The sequence below is a fragment of the Maylandia zebra genome, linkage group LG18 (genome assembly GCF_041146795.1).
Source record: "Maylandia zebra isolate NMK-2024a linkage group LG18, Mzebra_GT3a, whole genome shotgun sequence".
Classification (NCBI taxonomy): domain Eukaryota; kingdom Metazoa; phylum Chordata; class Actinopteri; order Cichliformes; family Cichlidae; genus Maylandia; species Maylandia zebra.
In genome coordinates, this window is record NC_135184.1 from 7,784,036 (window position 1) to 7,805,023 (window position 20,988).

The following is a 20,988-nucleotide window of genomic DNA, read 5'->3' on the forward strand; positions in this document are numbered from 1 at the left end:
ATCAGCAGTGAAAGTTTTTTAAAAAATATATAATTTATTATAAAAAAATTATTTTATTTATTATTTTAATCTGTTAATAGAAAAATATATTCTCCAGCAACTAATTCATGCTTTATTTAAAATCCTTACAAAGTAGAGCCCATTTTTTATTATGTTTCCATCTGGGGTCCTAACCCTGAAAACATTTGGGAACTGAAAGACTTTGGATCCTCCTGCCAACATTTGATATAATAAGCTTTTTTAATAAGGCAGAGAAAGAGATTTAACAGTAGTGCAGATGGCCTGGCTCCTATTAACAGATCTCTCAGACGCTGTGTGTGTGTGTGTGTGTGTGTGTGTGTACAAATTTGTCTGTTTGAATGTGTCTTTGCATAACTGAACAGAAACAGGAGTCCATGCTAATGAGAGTGCATAGAATGTGTGTGTGTGTTTCTGCTTGCGTAAGTGTGCGGAGAATGACTAAAATATTTGTTTCATGTGCTAAAGATGCACATCAATGTTCAACCACGTCATGTAGAAACAAGGTGTGACGGTGTAAAGACACACACTTGCCATCTCAACTTCCTGCCACACTAAGTAATCAAAGAAATGAGGAAGTCCTCCAATCAATCATCCTGCTGAGAGTCATTACAGGTTTTTAGTTGATTACAGCTGCCATTTAAGAACGATGGGAGTCTGCAGGGTTGAGTGGGTGTAATTGACTGTGACAATCAGAGGAGGGGGTACTGAAAGCTGGTAACTCTTAAATGTTACTTTTAAAAAGTGAGACAGCAAAAGAACAGCTGATTTACATAATTTTAAGACCTTCAGCAGAGTTTCTAGATTAAAGACACCATAAAAAGTTGCTGAAAAGTATATATATATATATATTTTAAAAGAGGTTCTAGTTTACATAAAGAGAAACACAAATGTTAAGAAGCACTAATGGAAACAAAACCCAGAGTTATAAATTAACTCCAAGACAATTGAACTAATTATTTGCATTTTATTAATGTTAACTGCTGGTCTTCAGATGTTACGCAGTCACCCAACCAACAGCCAGGCCTGCAGCAACACCCCTCTCTATTCTTCTGATAGAAAGTTGTAAACAAGCGAGATGGTAAGACAGACAGACGACAGCAACGCTAACCATTGTGGTTTTTCCGCTTTGATCAAGAAAATAACTGGCTGCATGTTATTGTGTAAGAATAAACTGGCAAATAATCCCTTAATTCAGACATTTCCAAAAAAATCTAACATTGACTGCTATACAAATGCCACAGATAACAGCAGCATTTAAAAATAATTCATTATCAAAGAATGTGATCAAATAACTAAAAGCTAATAACACAATAGCTAATAATAACACAGGCAATAACTGAGCTGCAATGTTTAACCACAATGTGTCAATGCGTCACAGTCTATACCACACACACTTGATGTCCACTGACACAAAACAACATTTTGACTTTCAGCACATCCCTTTTCCTGCATTACAAAACTGCTTCATTGGTGGTGTGCGATTAACTTAATTTTATTATCAGTTACAATTTTGGATTTCACTGATCGTTGAAATAATATTATCGAGATGAAACTACGATTCGATGGCATTCTATTTTGCCTTCGTTTGTTTTACTTCACTCTTAGTGCTGTACACATTTATTTAATTTGAGTTTGAAGCATTATAAATTCCTGGAAACCCATTCAGTAAATTTAAAAAAAGGTTTTCAAACTCTGCAATCATATTAAATAATCATTACTTCAATATTCAGCAAAATAACTGGAAAAATGAGTTCTGCCATAATCAAGGAGCTCTAGTAGTCACTCTTATCTACTTGAGCTGCTACAAATACAGGATACAAATTAACACCCCTCACTTTCTTTTCACTAGAGAAGATGTCAGGGTGACCAGGCTGGACTAAAAAATGCTTTTAATATAGTAGACATATAGTATATGCTTCAGTTTTTCCCCCACATGCTGACCGACGATCAAGATCCCGACGGAAGGTGGATGATGAAAGGCAACGGATGAGAGTGCAGTAAAGCAGCAAATTAAAAACACAGCAAGATCTGACAGCCATTATATTCAGTGGCAGGAGGGAAGCATCTCCTTCAGCGAATACAATGACCAATCCAGTGTTGCTAGAGGTTTTAACTGTATGCATGGAAGTACCGAGTGATATCTCAGCTGGAAACTGCGAGAAGGAATGGAATACTAATGCAGTGACAGGTCAGCGATGTTTTGCAAACATACCTGCATTGTTTCTCTTACTGCTCTAATAGTATTGCAGTACGTCACCTTTCAACTATGAGTTTCCGCTTTGGATGCAGTTGCTAGTGTAATATAAGGCAGTATGAGAATAGTTCTTTACCCTTGATTCTCTGAGATTAACTGAAAAAAGTTATTTTTTAACCAAACTAACAGTCAACCTTCTAGCCTCTGCTAACAAATGACATAAAGTGTAGGAAATGTTTATCTTGCAGTAATCAAACTGTGGCTTTGGAAAATGTTAGACACATAAAAGGCATATATGTAACTTCATCTCTCCCCCAACAAAGCATGCCTTTACTGTAAAGCACTTTAGAGAGATGTTTAATTAAAATTGGATGGTGCAACACAGCTAATAAGCTATTACAACAAAGGTCTGCACAGCCAAGGCAAATTGCTTTTGCACAACATCACACATTTATGTCATAGAAAATTTGCCTGGATTTCTTTCTCACTACTGAATTTCTCAAGCTTGCAAAATGTCGTTGTGATTCACTAGTCTTGGAGCAAACGCTCAAGTGACAGCTAGAGGAGTAAACTCTTCTTCTTGCAGATGAATGCATCTCTGAATACATCTGTACTATTTTGGACAGACAACATTCCCAAACTTCATTAAAAAAAAACGTCCCTGCTGTCTGAGATAATGATGAACAGATGAAGTAATGATGAAATACTGCCAGTAGTTTAAAGGAGGACATGTGACAAAAGTAGTGACAAAGTGGGCCTTGGTGTCAGGTCGAGTACAGCAGATAAGTGTTTGGCACACTAACTACAACCTACTCAAGTAGCTTGTCAAAAGCTGGATGAACTGGGAATAAGAAACAGGACCTGGCAGCAGGACACAAACACACAGCTCTCCTTCCTGCATTCAGACTGCGGCTTTGGCTTTATATCCATTACTTCTTTCTTTATACTTTAAATTAAAGGCTGCAGGGAAGCAAAAAGGCAAATGGGCCCAGTACACTCTTCTTCAATGAGTGAACGACACTACACGCCTGCAGGCGCAAGCCATACTTTGGTGTCATTGCGGTCAGTCATGCACCTCTTGATTTTTGTAACCTTACTTTTATGCTGCCGCGGCACTGCCAGGTTCAAGATACGAGTATGTGATCGTGTTGGGTTTTACTGTAACTGTAATGGTATATCAGTGCAGAAGATCAGAGAGTCAAATTATACAGAGAAAGATAACAGTTCTGAAAACCTCCTTACCTCCTGGAAAATGACTTTAATTCAGGTTTTGACTTCTTCTCTTCCTCCTATACCTGCTGATTTAGGCCAGTTTTGATTATGGCAATGCCACTGTTTACAAGCAACAACATGAGGGCTCTGCTTGTTTTAGGAAGTCCTAACTCAACCCAGAGTTTGTGTCACCAGCACCCTGCTGCCAGGACTGAGGAAAAAACAAACAAAACAAACCCACTAACACTGGATGAGTTTCACATCACCGGATTTATGTAGGAAGCGTCCACCTTCTGGCTTTCATGAGCTTTGCAGGCCTGAAGAATAGTCAATCACTGAATCATTACTATGTTATGGGTTGATAGATCACATTGATGACACTGGTTCTGGTCCCTTATGAAAAGCCTACAATCACAGGAAGACACTACACCACAGAGCGAATCCAGATTTTCAGAGATAACACATCCTTATCAAGCAGCGGCAGTAAGTGAAGAACACCAGATCACATCTTTTCCTTCCAGTAGCGGGACGCCTCAGGCCACTTCTCTTGCCCTACATATTTTGGAAATATCGCTTTTGCATGTGCATGTGTCTTCAGAGCTTAACAGGGGAGCACATGATGAGTTAGGGGGGTCTGATCGCTACCACAGTGGTGGAAAGTTCTCAGGAGACATTCATCATGTCGTCACCTATAAAGCTGCCACTGCTGTTATGGTCACAACATACACGATACAATTTCCTCCTCGAGTGTCAGTTTCTGTTGTGCAAAGGTCTGTTCTCATAAGGAAGATATTTCAGGAATGATGCTGATGCAGTTTGCACAACAGTGGATACACTTTTTAATCTTGATTCTCACAACGAGCAAAAAGCCACCCTGAGCCTGCTTCTACTGGGAATGTTTTTCTATGAAAAGGAAGTTCTTTCTCCCTGCCAACACCAACTGCTATGAGACTGTCAATTGCAGCATAAAGTACATAGCAAGACGGCCAATGTTGTGAAAATCACTGAGACTGAGTTGTTGTATTTGCCCTAAGAAAGAGAAAATCACAGAGTTTACTGGCACACAAAGCCAGACTGGTTGTATACATAACCAAAATCAAGCTTGACTGCTTTGACCTTTGTCCTTCCATTTAAATACACACAGACACAATAACCAAGGAAGGAGATCTATTGAGAACTGGGCTGCATTCAGAAAATACATGGACTTGTAAAAAAGGACTTTCCTTCAGATAACCTTTTTACGCACAACATACTGAAACAATGCTTACGTCAGTGCGTGATGCATCATACTGAGATCCAAACCTATGAAACTACAGTTGACAGATTAACTAGATGACCTGTTGTAAAACAAATAAGTCATTTAGAAGACGTGACGTGTCAATGACAAAAAATCCTACAATTGTCATTTTATTATCACAGGGAAGGTAAAGACAGTGTCTTTATTACTCAATACACGATCAAATGTGTTGCTCACGGGTTCAAGCCGAAACATGTGAGTTTCTTTCAGTGTTTTTATTGTACTTCTAATGATGGTGCTAATGAAGGAGCTGACTTTTGTGTATGTATAGTGCAAATAATAACTTAGAAATGGAAAATAAGAACAGGAAGAGAAGTTCAGCTGAACTCTGTTCATGGAACAGGAGATGTGTGTCTTTTAACTGGATATACCTGCAGTGCACGTTCAGCATAAAGGTGTGCGTGCGGCAAAAAAAAAAAAAAAATACTATGAGTTTCCGCTTTGGATGCAGTGGCTAGTGTAATATAAGGCAGTATGAGAATAGTTCTTTACCCTTGATTCTCTGAGATTAACTGAAAAAAGTTATTTTTTAACCAAACTAACAGTCAACCTTCTAGCCTCTGCTAACAAATGACATAAAGTGTAGGAAATGTTTATCTTGTAGTAATCAAACTGTGGCTTTGGAAAATGTTAGACACATAAAAGGCAAAAAAAAAAAAAGAGGGCAAAATTTTCTTTTGGGACTTGGTTTCGTCTTTAATTTTTGAAGCTATCAGAACACATTAAAGGTTTTGAACAAGTTTAAGTAATCCAGGACAGGTAAAGATTATTAGGTTATCCAAAATAAAGTTTAGAGGCAAAAATCAGCTGACACTGAACAAATTAATGTTAATGTTAGTCATTTGGGCATACCAACAGTTTAAAACTAAAACACTTTATGACCCATTTCTGTTTAACAGAATACTGGTCTGATTTTTTATCTGAAAACCGAATCTCTGTGCTGCACATGAATCATTTAGGCATTTAAACTTTCTGCGACCACAAGTCCACTCGGGTCAGAGTGATGTAAATTCATCACACTTTGGATAGTGACCAAGAAGGTCTGTGACAACGTCCAAGTGCCAGCCAGTTTTTTGTTATCATGTGACGTTGCACTGCAGTGCACCAATACACGTTGCTTTGTTTTTGTGCTTGAAGTGGAAAATAACATGAATGCCTACTTAGCCATTATGTCGCCAGCTGCCCGTGTCTATGTCCACAACAGAGTATAAACGAGGGCTCAGATACTGCTCTGTAGCAGGGTGTGGCAGGTTCAGGTTCCCTTTTCAAGTTCTTCATAACACTTTATGAAGAAAGTAGGATAATTGATATACTAGCAAACCTAATAGCATCTGCTCAGAAATAGTCTGCATATATTAAACACTTGATGTGAAAAGTTTCACAAACACCTAAAATAACAAAAATAGTTGCTACATTCGTTCTAAGGCCGTAATCAAGGAACAAGAAACAAAAGTTGCTCTGGATCTGATATATCCAATATGTGAGTATTGGCTATAATTTAATAAAAGTGAAACAAAAGTCCTATTCCACAATGTCCCCCCCCCCCCCCCAAAATTCTTGTATACATCACCGCCAACATTAACAGTAACACACACACACACACACACGCACGCACAAAAAGCTTTGATGTTACCTGGAGATGTTCAGTGGAAGAGCTGCTCAGTTCGTCTCCAGACTCAGAGTCATTTGTACGTCTATCTTCACCCGCAGAGTCACAGTACTGGGTGGTGTCCACGTCCAGTGGCGCTCTGACCAGTTCTGGGGATCTGGCTCGACTGCGGGGCAGGGTGCTGGACCCACCTTTGTAAGGGGGTGGTGGGACACCACCATGGAGAGCTTCAGCGAGAGCTTTGTCATGGTCAGTGGGAAAGGTGGGGGCATGATGGTGGTTATTGTCCCTGCGCTGAATCGGGGGAGTGAATTTAGCCGTGTTTCCAGTTTGTGCTGAAGGGGAGCGCTGATAGTTGGACTCATTTCTGTGAAGGTTCTCAGCGGGATGATTGTTGAGTCCCAGATCCACATTGTTTGGTTTTACCCAGCGTGCACCTGCACTTTGTGAAGATGGATTACCAGTAGCACTCGGAAGATGGAGGATTGGTTTAGGGGGTGGCATGAGGGCTTTGCGGACTTCTCGGACATATTGAGCAGGTACATAAAAAGCTTTAGACGCCTCCTCTTTTTTCACCTGCCACCAATCCTCATTACTTTTCTTGACTAGCATGTAGCATTCCCCCTGCTGGATCTTAATGAGCCGGTCTTTAAACTTATACTCATAGTCGTATTCTACCTCGATGTAGATCTGGCCCGGGGCAATAGGCAGATCTGCCATGATGCCTCTTACTATCCACCAGGCTGTTCACCCCAAAAGAAAAATATTTATTACCATGTCTTCATCAGTAGACCTTTGAAAAAACAAAGAGAATATATTAAATATACATTTAATTTCAGTGTGAATAACTCTGCTATTGTACTTATTATATATACACCTCGGGTGCCACAATGTTCTAATGTTCCAGTATGTATAACATCTAACTAAGTTATCACCTGTGAAGTTTTTCCATTTTTCCCCAAAGATTGAAATTAATTATTAAATAACAATGTCAATAAGGAGCATCTCTGCAAAATACTTTATAACCTTTAAATGGAGTAATATAATCATAATCTCAGTTGTCTCATTAGTGAGTTTTTTTTCCTGAAAATGTACTCTGTCCACTCTCTTGGACTGCAGCTTAACAAAGTCTATGTGGCAGCAACTAGCAGCTATAGTCCAAGGTGGTGGAGTTAGACTTAAGTCTTTCTGGAGAGGCAGCCAAACAATTTCTGGGACCACCATTACAGGGACCTGCCCGCAGAGGTGGTAGACTTTCTCACCAAATATAATGTGGCATACCTAAATATTCCTGATTGTGCCACCTAATTAAAGTGTATGTATAGAGAAACGCTCTTCTTATTACTTACTTTTTCTGTATTAGTAACCTTTGAAACAATAAAATGAATAAAAACTTTGAATGGCTTTCTAACTAAAGGTATCGTATGCATTTCTTTTTAAATTGTCATTAAAACAACATGTTTTCAACTAACAATTTTAAGGAAAAATGAAAAGTTGTGTTTTTATGTATGAGAGAAAATAACTTGAAGAAATAAGCTTAAATCAAAACTAACAATGAACATTAAAACCATTAAAAAAAAAAAATCTTGAGGTATAGTTAAGTCAGAAAATACTTATTCCCTTCTCCTCTCATTTAATCAAAATAAAGACAAAAATAAAAATGCCATTGAAAGCCTGACACTCACATGCTAACCCAATCAGAACAAACAAATAAGATATAAACTGAGAAGATTTAATCCTCTTCAAGGGTGAATGTACCGTCCAGCTCAGAGCTTCAAAGCCGCACGTAAGATAAGACGGAAGAAGTGGCGACAGTAACATGAGTCACGCTGCTTTCTCCCACTTACTGTGTTTTTATGTCTTACTCTATTTCTTCCTCCTCACTAAGGACAGCTTGTCCAGCAGCTATTAGGGCATCTTGGATTAGCTAAGTCACACACATAGTTTCCTGTTGAAGTCACATGCATGTGCGCACACTCTCTTACACAATGATGTGATGCTGTACGCCAATATGATTTATTTAATGGAGTCAAGGCTTATATTAAAAGAAACATCTTATCAATAGTGAACTTTGTGGCCAACCTTGAGTTAAACAATAATACACCAAAACTATTAGATTAAATAAAATTAGTGTTTCCTGGTTGGACTTTACTGCTTCAGGGTATGACTGAGCATGGCCTATTTTGATAGAAAGAGGTACCTCAGCTGTTTAGATTTTCAAATTAACAGGAAAATAAATATATTATGATCAAATAAGTTTAATAGTTCAAAGAAACTACAATCTTAGGCTACCCTCAAGTCAACTCTCACTACAAAAAGAGATTTAGTCTCAGCTCTCTCTTTCTGCCTCCGGTACATGACAAAAATGACTTCTAAAGTTCTGACTAGTCACTTTAGGAGACAAGTGTCAGCTGAATGCCTCATATGTACAATGTAAAAATGCAATAACTACAATGACAAATTGTTGCAGACTGCACAAATTTACTAGGTCACAAATATTCAACTGGGTATAATGTTTCTCAAATGTTGGCAAACTTGATAAAGCAAAGAGACATTTAGAGACCTATAAACTTTAAGCTATCCCAGCTGCCACGGGACAACGACCGGGGTACGCCCTGGGCAGGTCGCCAATCTATCACTGAAAGACAGACAACCATTCACCATCAATTAGACTAACACGCAGTTCTTTTATGAGAAGAAAGACGATCTATTCTTTTTGTAATTTTCTTTATATTTTAAGCAAAAATGCCAGTCACTTCCACAAAACTAACACTTGAAAGAAAAGGAATATAGATTTTATTTTTAAAACTCCAACTTTTTTTTTTTTGCTTTTGAAACTTTAGATCTGCACATAAACTAAGCCTGAGCTTGGTAACTGATGAAAAGAAACAAGATACCAATCAGTTGTATCTCTGGTAATAATTAAAATACTAAAGCCACTGGGACCTCAGTGTTTATATTTGCAGTATTAAATAAAGTATGAAAAAAAAATCATCGCAACTCATTCCTTCCTGTTTAATGAAATAGTCCAAATCAAATTAGTCTACTGTCCCAAGGCATCCAAAACCACGAGGTGGTTAAAGGACCTGTAATGTCAGCCGTGAAACAATTTCAAACAAAGTGCGATAGTCAAGCAGACTCACTTGACGACGATACAGGCTACTGCAGAATGAGCAGCAGGATATTACAATGACAGTCATAACTGCAATCCTACAAAATTATCAGTGAGTTACATCATTATCAAACCAAGAATATGCCTCCAAAGACAAAGAGTGCATTGTTGCTATTTTTTAACCCAGCAGCATTAATTTCTCTTCAGTATCAAAGTCCTATGGTCCCTGTAAGCCACTGGGGCAGTTAAGGAAATGTCGTTAAACTAACGACACCCTCCACAAACACACGCGCGCGTGCACACACACACTCACAAAAGAAAAACAAAAAGCACACATACATACCAAGAAAAAAGAAGGTGGGGAGAAATTTGCATCTCTACAATAGTAACCAACACACTTCTGTGTGTTTCCTCTCGTCTTGAGTTCATGATGAATGATGAGCATCGCTGCACAACACATGCAGATTCACTTAAGAGACACCCATGATCCATGAAACTATAGCGAGGCCACCATCTGCAGCTGGTGATATAACCCCACGAATTCTGTGAAAACATTGGAATGGGCACCAGACAAAGCGCACAACAAATAGTGGTCACTGTGAAGACTGTTGTGGTTGTACGAGTGTCCTGAGAATGCTTAATGAGCATATCCCCACACACATTAACCAGCATGAGCTACGCTATTTTAAAACCACTTGATTAATCAAAAAGTAGTTTCCACTGGGTGTCACCATTAAAGCTGCAGCTGAACATTAAATGCGCGGTTGGCAGCTATTACCTAATAATAGCATTGCGCTTCTGTTTACCTTCAGTCGTGCATTAGCTTAATAAATATCTGTGATTAGGCGAGCAGTGCTGGGATTACTGCTGATGCAGTGACTGGTGGGATAATATCGCCACAGATTAACTCGAGGGTTCAGGCTAACAAGTACTGAGGGAAATCTCACCGAATCTATCAGCTGAACAGAAAGTCCATTAGCCAAATGAAAATAAAACATTGCATCTGGTGCTAATTCACAGCTATTCACTGAATAACAGCAGAGTAGCGAGGAATAAGACTGTGTGATGGTTATAGCATGAGTAGTAGTGGCAGCTTTCCTTGTTAACATCCTCAACCCTCATGCTGAAGGCATGGAGTCGATCACTATATCACTATTTTATTTTTTAAATGAGAAACAGTGCTTGTAGTCAAGGAAAAATATGATGAAACCAAATGTGGTAGAACACTAATAAAAAGATAGTTTTAAAAGTATTTAATTTAAACCTATTTCTTTAATAAAGAAATCAAAAGGCAGGAAGCTTAACAGTGCTTTTGTCCATTAGTTTTTGAGAGCTTTTCCCAGCTCAAAATGGGCCTTAGTAGGTTTACAAAGTGTCTTTGTTAACATACTTATCATAAATCTATGCATTTTCCTGTAATTTGGGTCCAAAAATATGGATTTTAATAATAAAAACCCACTTAAATTAACTGCTAACAAAATATTTTTATTACAATGCTGAAGATTTTTCCTTGGGGGAAGGTCAAAAACTCTTTGGGGGAAAGTCAAGATTTGCTGGAAAAACCCAGAGTATATATAGTGTAGCTAAGAATTCCTTAATGGGCAAGACTTTGGTGATAGTGGTGAAGGGAAAAAAAAACAAACTCAGGGTGGGCAGTCAACCTGGCACAACCAGTTATGGCTGGAGAGAGTGGAGAGGAAGAAAAAAAAAAAAGAACAATAAACAGTCAACACTAAACAGGAGTCAGATAAAAAAAAACAAAAAAACTCTGTAGTCTGCACAGAGTTCAGATGCACGACCGCCTTTCTGGGAATAACTGAGCAAATGGCGTGCCTAACCTGCTAATATTAAGGGGCTCTACAAGCATCGTTTGCCCAGTGAAATAATCACAGTGGCTGGAAGGTTTGGGGACTCAAGACAGTGAGATGAGATTTAATTTCCTGCCATCCCTCCACCCCTTGCAGGGTTTTGGTCTTCCCTCAAAGAAAAACCACATGGGTCATAAAAATCTAATCTCAACCAGTTTGTTTTTCCAATGTGAGGTTTAATTTACTCAAGCATGAAACACATTTTTGCTCATAATCAGCCAGAAATAACAGGAACAAATTTAGACAACAGACTCTTTGTCTTATATATGTGAACCAGTCAAATGCCTGTTTTCCACTAGTACCTACTCAGATTTTACTCTACTCGACTTGGTTTTGGTCTTATTCCATTACAACTGAGTACCACCTTAATGTGCTTGGGGTCATTGTAGCAAAGTCCCATGACGTCGTGGCAGTGGTATACCTGCTGCGCTTTCTGTGGCTTTTTGTCAGACTCAGAGACCACGGTGTTGGTTTTTGTGCAGCCATTTCCCTCGTTGCTAGGTTTTGAAAATGGCAGTTTGAGTTTTGAGAAGAAGTCGTTCTCATGACTCGGCTCACTTGGAACCTCAGCCAAGGTACCAAAAAAGTACCTCTTGCGCAGAAGACGCTATTTTGTCCGCAAAGCTTGTCAACTACTCAACAAGCAGTAGTGAAACTTGTAAAAGTGCAACACAAACCAGAAATGGAGACCATTCACCTTCAGAGTAAAAGTTTTGCCTTTTGAAACACCCTTGATGCAGCTTTAGGACACAAATTTGACTCTGAAGGCAAACCTTCTCCATTTCCAGTTTGCATCACACTTTTTCAAGTTTCACTACTGCTAGGTGGGTAGTTGAAGAGTCGCCATCTTCTGTGGAAACTAAAGATGACCTCAGCAATTCTGTAGAAACCAGAGATTGCAACAGGTTCATTAATCAGTCTCTATGCCTGTGGCACTGAGGCCTTATATGCCAAGTGACCCTTGAAAGAACAATTTTGATTCAGAAAAAACATACCTTTGAATGTTTCCTTCTCACTGTTTTTAAATTTAAGACTGATTTTAAACTAGAGTACAGCTTTTAATTACTAAGTTAGGTAAACCTCAAGTCATACAATGCTAAACATGTAAAAACCAACAAATCATTTAAAGTTTGTGGGTTCCTTTTTAACATGTAGCTTTAAAAAAAGTGATGATTAATTATGAAAAAGGTGTCAAAAATGCAATCCCTCTATGAGAGAGTCTGGCATGTTGGTTCTGAAAATACCCTTTGAATTAAAATGAGGAAGACTACAAACAAAACAGACAATCAACTTAATGCTCCAATTCGTCATATGGAAAGGTCTTTGGAAGATTAAGTACCTGGGGGTTGTTGTCTCTTTCACTTATCCCCCACTAAGATTAAGCTACAGCTTCAGTGCTGCTATTTAGCAAACAAATCTTCTCAGAGTCCAATCAGCAAAATCAGAAGACGACCCTTAATTCAGAGTGATGGTAATAAGATTTGCAGTGGGAGACAGAGTGGATGGGTGGGTCCCATGAAAGCAGGACCTCGGCTGAAGTGTGTGGAAGTGTTGGAACTGATATGTATGTTTAAAAATCCGCTGCTGTCAGCACATGCAGGAAACACACCCTCACAGTTTCTCTTGCCTCAGCAAAACAGAAATCAGCACACTGCAAATACTCTCTCATTGTGAGCACATTAAATATTTCAACTGAAACAGGGACGAGTGAAGCACCAGCAGCAGCAGCAGCGGCGAAATTCCTCTGCATCGAGTCTCACATGACTCTTGTTAGCCAAGTTCAGACTGTTGATTCAGAGCCGGGCCACTGGTGATTAGTTTAAGTTATTTTCATCAGAGAAAGCAAATTCCCATTGTGGAGGTATTTAAAGGGAACGGGGTTGGGGAGAGATGGCAATCAGCCGCGCTTTCCTCATTTAAGTACTAATACAGGCTGAGAACATGAACTTTTCAGAAACATAAGTTACTCAATTTATTCAGCATCATGGTCTAAACTTGATAATGTTTCTGCTTCCATGCCTTTAAATATGATTAGGGTGACTGTGCACCCCCCCCCCCCGTTCCCCTGATCTTTTATATTTAAACAAAAGCCAACACATTTACTTTCAATATGTTTTCTTTGGTCTTTTAGAGATGAAATCTTGCTATAAATGACTTGCCATTTAGACTATGCTGTATATATATAAAAAAAAAAAGGTAGGTGTAATAAGCCAGAGCTTCAACCCACATCTTAAGTAATGTGTGTTCAATTCAATTTAAGTCTTTGCTGTTGGACATTTATTTTTATAGCTTTGGTCGTTTGCTTTTCTCTTATTAATGAACAAAGAAATATCATTATCCCGTCAGCCTGACAAGCATCGTGTGGCTCAAAAAGATGTGGTAATAACGGGTGTATTCTACACTATGAAAATGAACAACTTTAAGAGTTTTAACAGTCACTGGAGGAGGAAAAATGGACATGAATGAGGCCATGAAAACAAATCAGAGCTTCCATTTATCCTTAATAAATGTACTTACTGCAAGGGGAAATGTGAGAAATATACATTAAAATAAAAAAATACTGATTATAACAAACCATCTTGTTTGTGGTTTTTAAGTTGGATATATAATATGGAGAGAAATATGTCTCATAAGGGTTACAAATGCATATGACATTATCCACCAGCGTACACTAAGATTAACAAATGTGTGCAGTGATTTGTGTGTAATGTTTGAGGACTCACAAGCACGTGCTTCGATGAATCAAATAAGCTGCTGCTGCATCCTGAAATGTTTTTCTGCTGGGGAAAGTCAGTGAGTGCTCAGCTGCAGATGTGGAAACACTGTGGTTGTGTGGATGTTAATTTTACCATTGTACAATAACAGCAGGCTAACATTAAGGAAGGAATACGGAGGAAGCCCAGATGATGGACACAGCTTACATTTGTGGATCTGCAAAGCTGGCAGCATGAAATTTGTCTCACAACCCCCACACGGGGGTCATTTACACTTGTATGTATCGAAAGGGTTACAAATGCGTACGAATCATCCACATTTCTGCATGATATAAAAACTGCCAATGAACTCTCAGCATCAGTTACTTGTCTCATGCAAGCATACTCTTTGCTCCACATTTAGTTTGCTGGGATGTGATCTGCCTCATCTTAATCTGTATTTTTATTACAACTGGTGGCCCCACAGTAGGGCTGAACGATATATCGCATTTGCGATAATATCGCGACATGATCAAGTGCAATTTTCTAACCGCAAAGGCTGCGATTATACTGCGATTATATTATACAATTCATGGGCTGCATCCTCCTGAGGCCGCATTTGTAGACCGATTACGTCACAGCGACGCGCCGAAGGCTGTCCAAATTACTACCATATCCCAGAATTCATAGCGCGGCCCAGCCAAACTCCAGTTTCCAGCAATGGCGGCCGCTACTAAGTTTTAAAATTACTCATACTAATCTTTCTGGGTCACAAAATAAACTTTTAACATATTTTCAGGCGAGAAAGTAGCTGTGTAAACATCAAATATCTGCTCGGTTTATCAAGATATCCCATATTTGCAAAAGTGCTTCGACGTTTTCAGAGGCGTCTGCTACCCACCAGCTCGACAGCTAGCCGGGAGCTCGAGGGTTACTGATGCGGCCGAGAGCGGCACAACTCCCGGCACATCATTTTCAGATCACCGCGGAGTTTCGCTGCTCGGGTTAAACGTGATATATAAGTCACTTAGACAACCTAAAAATGTTATTGTTGGGCTTTTTTCAGTGTTTTGTTTGTTCGTGAGTAAATCGGTTTGGCTGAGATTAAAGTTATTAGATTAGATAAAATAAAACTTTATTAATCCCCCGGGTGGGTTCCTCCTTGGTTTTCACACAGCTGACTAAACGTCAAACAGAAAACTTATTAAACAGAAGTATGAGACAGTCGAGAATTTACACCAGTGTCTGGTTATATTTTAGATAGCAAGAAGCAGACGGCCGAGTTTATTAAACTCCACCGAGACAGCGGTGACGCTAATCAGAACTAGCCTTCTGATTAGCTAATCAGAACTAGCCTTCTGATTAGCTAATCAGAAGGCTAGACCGTCCAATTTCACGCCTTTAAACTTTAAAGGCGTGTTTGTGTGTGTGTTTATACAATTGCTATTATGTTTGCACTTTATGTGTAATGTTACTGACTGCAGAGATCAGTAAGATGTGTGTATTTTTTATTTATTAGTTTTATTTATTTAATATTATTTTTTAATTGAATGACTGTCTAGTAGTTCACAGATGTCGAAAAACTGAGTGTGGTAAAGCCACTGATTTTTTTTATGTATATTTCTGCAATCTGCACATTGTACTGACTTTCATTTTAATGTTTACACCAGGGTTCCTTGTCAGCACTTTATGCTCAGATGTTTGTAAGCTAAAAATAAACTATTGTGTATGTTCAAATATACTGTTGTGATAGCAGAAGTTAAATAAAAATGTCAGTCATCAATTCATGCATCACCTCATGTCATCATAACAGAGGTCTGTCTTCCAGGAAAGAACAGTTTAAAATTAATGTAATATAGTATTGGCCATACTATATGATGTATTGCTTGTCTTTGTTTAATAATACAGAAGACAAATACCTTAAAAAAAATAATCGCATATCGCATCGCAATCGCAATATTGGGGCAAAAAAAATCGCAATTAGATTATTTTCCATAATCGTTCAGCCCTACCCCACAGTACGGAAGGTGTGAACAGCAGGTGGGTGGGATGTCAGATCACAGATATCTGCTCTCACTGACATCATTCAGAGCCAAGGAGAGAAAAAAAAAACTTCAGAGTTTTTAGAGCCGTCTGAAATGCGAGCTTTTGGCTCTTAGGTAGTACAAGCTGACCTCATTATTAGAAACTTTGGTCACATCTATTAGAACTATCCAACTTTGTAACACAAAGTGCAAATCACTCTGGCCTGTGGGCGCCGATCAGATGTAACAGAACATTAGCATGAGTCTCGAAAAGCACTAATTATTTTCCACTGGGTCATTCACTGTTCAGATGTCAAGAGCACATGCGTGTGTTTGCTCTTGCTGCCAACAACAGCTAGCAAAAGAGGCTGTGATGATGGAAATAATGGGTGGACATGGAGGAAGTTGCTCAAGGTTGGATGGTCAGTCTCTTTGGCAAGACCAAGGCTAAGGGCAGTGACCGCATATCTGTGACACTGCAACCTTATAGACGTCCTGATTGCCTGTTTACAGGCACAGTTTGTTAAAATGGGGTATGGGTATTTACATTTATGTCCAGACCCACTTCACCACTAGAAGAGACACATAGCTAATACTCTTAAAAACATGGTGATAATCAGGGATGCACCACATATCAGATATTTGGATCCAATATCAGTCTGATCCCATCTCACAAAGTTAGACTGGTAACAATGAGCTTATTTAAGGAATCCATCTATTGAATTAAATTCTGTGTTGTTAGCTGCAGAACGATGGTTGCAAAATGGAGAGGTAAGTTAGCAAAGAAGAAGCTAAAAGCAAAGCTTTAGCAGTTTGGATATTTTAGAGGGATTTGGGTTCAGTTTGACCCTTGGTAAATCTTTACTGCGACCATGTTTTTTTTTTAATCATCTAAATTATCATCTAAATGATGTATGTGGTTCCTCTTAGTTGTCAAGCTCTTTGTTTAGCTTTCTGGCTCTTAAATGTCCCATTTCAAGCCACTGCAAACAGCTTAAAAAAAAAAAACCCTAAAACAGCAAAAAAAACAAAAAAAACAACAACCACAAAACACAAAAAGAAAAACAAACTCACAGACACACAAAGCAACCCAGTGGAACAAAAAGTAGTAAAAATGTTATTCGCTACAGAGCCAAACATTTCCCTCAGGAGTCGGTAGGAACCAAAAATATTGGCTTTACATTCACCAGAGGACCACAAACACATCTCCAAATGAACCATAATTCTATCAAATAAGCAATTGTTTGTGTCCAGATTTATGTGTCAATGTTATGTTTATACTGCCCATATCTATATTTTGCTTTTCAATTGTTTGGAGCAGAAAAAACACAGTTACCAGCAAACAGCTCACAAACAAAAGTCAGAATAGTTTCAGAGTGGGGGAAAAGTGAGGACATAAAATAGACCCTTTAATGTGTAAAACTAATTCTCGATGTATCTATTTGTAACAAGCAGAAGCAGTGCACTGTGCCCCGTGCACAAAGAAGCCACCAAATATAGGCCCAAGCTGCCTCAAACAGCCTGGATCCAGCACTGGCTGTCCTACTTTGACACTGGCTCTCACCATAATTTTCTTCTAGAGAAATCAAAATCAGCTCCCCACGGCATCCCCCCACCCTATCACTGTTAAAGCCACAGCCTGAACCACTTCGACCAACTACGGCCAGCTGCAGCTCCCTCAATCGAGAAAGAAAGAAATCAGAGTACACATTTTAAGCAAAACACAAATAAAGAACATGTTAAAGGCATGCTGGCCACAATAAGACCAAGAGGTTTTATAGAAAATCTCTCTTCTGTTCACCACGTGAAGCTCTGTCACCAGCAAGGTTTTCTCAAGCCCATCATTACAAAAATAAAGTAAATAAAAACAGTAAAACTGCTTTAACAGTCTCTTTAAATTGGTTGCTTTTTCACTTCATAAACAAATATTGCTTTATTTTCATAAATGGCAGATTTGGGGGAGAGTATCCAAACTCTCAAATAACTAACTACTTGCTCAACTGACACTCACTTATGCCCTTTAAAAAGTACAGGTTTAGTTTTAAGGTCAGAAAGACTTTCATTAATGGCATAGACACATCTGCTTCTAAATCACCTCAAAACTTAAGAGAATGAACATTTTTGAAACAATTAAAGGTTCTTCATTATAATTCATGATAGGACTGTGTCGTTGAGGTGATGATTATAGGCTCTACTGTGATTTAAACGGCAGCTTTCAAACCACGAGGATCAGATCAACTTTAAAAAGCCATTTATCACTATTTCATATATTTAAAAAAGTGTGAGCGGGAGGATTTCTGCTCTATGGCAGATCCATTTCACTGCTCTCAGGTAATAAGGTTAACCCTGCCAGTCAAAAAGTACTATAACACATCTGTTTAAGACACTCCTTAGAAAAGTAAACACTGATTTCTGCGCTTTCTTAACGCTAATTTAGAAGGTATTCCCAAAAGGATTCAAGTTTCTCTGATTTTTTTTTTATATATATTAGGTCTGAAAGTAGCTTTGGGCTCTTTTGTGGGTTCAGAGCTTTAACCTTCACCTTAACGTCACGTTTTGTGGTCTTAACTCTCAGTTTCAGCTCGCAGGTCTCCTCGGTCTTGCTTTAATCTGCCCTCTAACGTTAGCTAGCTAATTAGCTTTCAGGGCTACAGCATTCCTCAGTGTCCCGCACTGAGGCACAGATACGCACCTTCACCTACCTCCTCCGCTGGCTCCCAGGGGGGAACACACCGACACGACGGTGCTCCCGGGTGTAGTTAAACTCCCAGTAAACTTCCCCGTCGACCGACCACCATGTGAAACTATTTCCCTACTTGTCAGGTTTGTCGGAGAGCGGCGTTCCAGTCCGTCCTGCTCTTCCCTAGCCGGTGTGTAATCTACAGCAGTGCTCGCTCCCGTGGAGTCGCTTGCCCCGAGAACTTCGCAACTACCTTCAAGCAAAGATCGTCTATGCAGACAAGACGTGCTATTCTATATATTTTCCGGAAAACACAAAAATAAAACTTTCCGGTTTAACTAATTGTAAGTTACCATAGTCACCGGTCTTGTACATGCACATTTAACAAAATAATTAAACTTAGCACTATTTTATCAGGCAATGCTGTAGTTGTAAGTGGCTAATGACTAATCACTAGCTATCGTAGTGAGACCTCTTCTCTTGTTTGTGAGTTATACACATGGTTCGAACTTTCAGGTGTTCCGGACACAAAAGGGGATTTAGCGCAACCTGGCGGTGATGACCGCGAACTGCAAATACATTGTGCGTAATTGTGTCTGCTTTTAAAACGAAAAAAAATTTTTTAGTTCATGGCACACATACAATGTGCTAATCAGCCCAATGTGCTGTCAAGTGAGTGACCAGCAAATGAACAATCAATCAACTATCATTTTACGGTTTACAAAATGCCCATTCCTTTCCCTGTGTGTTACAATTCACAGACCATCTACAAATGGGACCAAAAGCTGCACTGTTCTACATCAAAAGTTTTACACTACTTTTAACTTTGTCTTATTTTTATAAACACTATAAAGACAAACTCATCCAGTTGGCCAGTTTGAACCCTTTAGTGGGCCATTTTGGACCCCAGGCTGCATGTTTGACACCCATGGCTTGAGGCAACAGCAGAAATCAAAGTCATTGATGTTTATGAGGCATATTTGGCCAAGATTTTACTTCAAATGAGCCTTTAATGAACCATCTATTTAAAAAGAAAAAAGCATCAGTATTCCCTCAGGAGTTATTACAGGTTTGTTAGTATGCATGGATCACAGCGGCTCTACAAAAGCACAAAAACTGCAAAGGTTTTGTAAAGATACAGTATCGCAGAAAGTTGATTCTGCTGATCTGGACATTGTGTTTTCAGTGGGAGAAATGTTTCATTACTCATCAAAGTGACTTCTTCAGTCTCAGCCGACTGCAGGTTTCCCCAACTTTATAAACAGTACATTTGCATAAAGACCAAACCTAGCACCACTGATTAACAATGGGGTCATGAGGTCAGTTTCATGATCATTAACATGCAGACTGTCATGACCACTGATCAATGGCCAAGAAACAATAGAATTTTACTATTTACAACTTTAACATCCTGAGTCTGGGGGAATCAGGTGTCCCACTGTGGCTGGGACATCCCCGGCATACTGAGAAAATGTCCTATATTTTCACTTGTTTTAGTTGTTGTGCTGGGCGACACACTGCACACAGGTTTGAATCCACCAGCCGACTGGCACTTTTCTGTGTTTGCAAACTTTTCAAAGATGGGTTCAGTCATCAGGACAGCAAGTATATCCCCTGTCAGTTCTTAAATATAATGGGCAGCAAGTTGCTTCTCTAAGACCACTGCTGGTCCCTCTCCTCCTTGGCCTTGTGTTTACACACACCTAAATGCTTCAGACCAGCAAACTGCCAAGACCTTTGCTTTAGTCAAGGCGCTCACACTTGCAAATGATCACATGCTACTTGTCCTCTTAATTCACGATGAAGCAGTAAGGTGTACTGCTTCTGCACTTTGGCTTCATCTTCATGCAATACGTCATGTATTTCATTCATCTGAGGTCGTATTCACCAAATTTTACGCCCTTCTTTAATTATATGTAAAACCTGAACTGACAGAGGGTGTACTTTTTGCCATGACTGTAAATTGGATTTATTGGTGATTCTAAAATGGCTGTAGGTATGAGTTGCTGTCTTTCTGTGTTAGCCAACTGCAGCTTTCCTCACAGCAATTTTCACACTTTGTAAAACCATCTAGTGGGCTGATGCCACTCAGTGGCAAATCCCTCCACTTAAGACTGGGGAAATATTTTATATGTACCTGGATTTGCTTGAAGTGACTGTGTTAAAGCATGAAAGAAGACCCCATCTCTAATTCCAGGAGAGTTCTCAGAACAAAGCCACAAACCAAAAAAAAAAAGTAGTCGACCAGTGTATGTACGTAAAAGAGAAACAGCCACGT

At 39.1% G+C, this 20,988-nt stretch overlaps 1 protein-coding gene across 7 annotated transcripts in view; it reads right to left on the reverse strand.

Moving 5' to 3' along the window:
• Positions 1 to 18,977, reverse strand: part of LOC101469602 (rho GTPase-activating protein 12) — a 64,411-nt gene extending 45,434 nt beyond the window's left edge. For 3 of the 7 annotated variants that reach the window (XM_012923069.5, XM_012923068.5, XM_012923065.5), the window contains exons 1-2: positions 18,723 to 18,977; positions 6,358 to 7,126 (exon numbers count right to left, since the gene is read on the reverse strand). In XM_012923069.5, the coding sequence (XP_012778523.3) occupies positions 6,358 to 7,053 (696 nt within the window). In that variant the 5' untranslated portion in view covers positions 7,054 to 7,126; positions 18,723 to 18,977. The remainder of the gene's footprint in view (positions 1 to 6,357; positions 7,127 to 18,722) is intronic. The other 4 variants (XM_012923070.5, XM_004565555.6, XM_012923067.5 and 1 more) reach the window with 2 other exon arrangements.
• Positions 18,978 to 20,988: the final 2,011 nt, after the last annotated feature.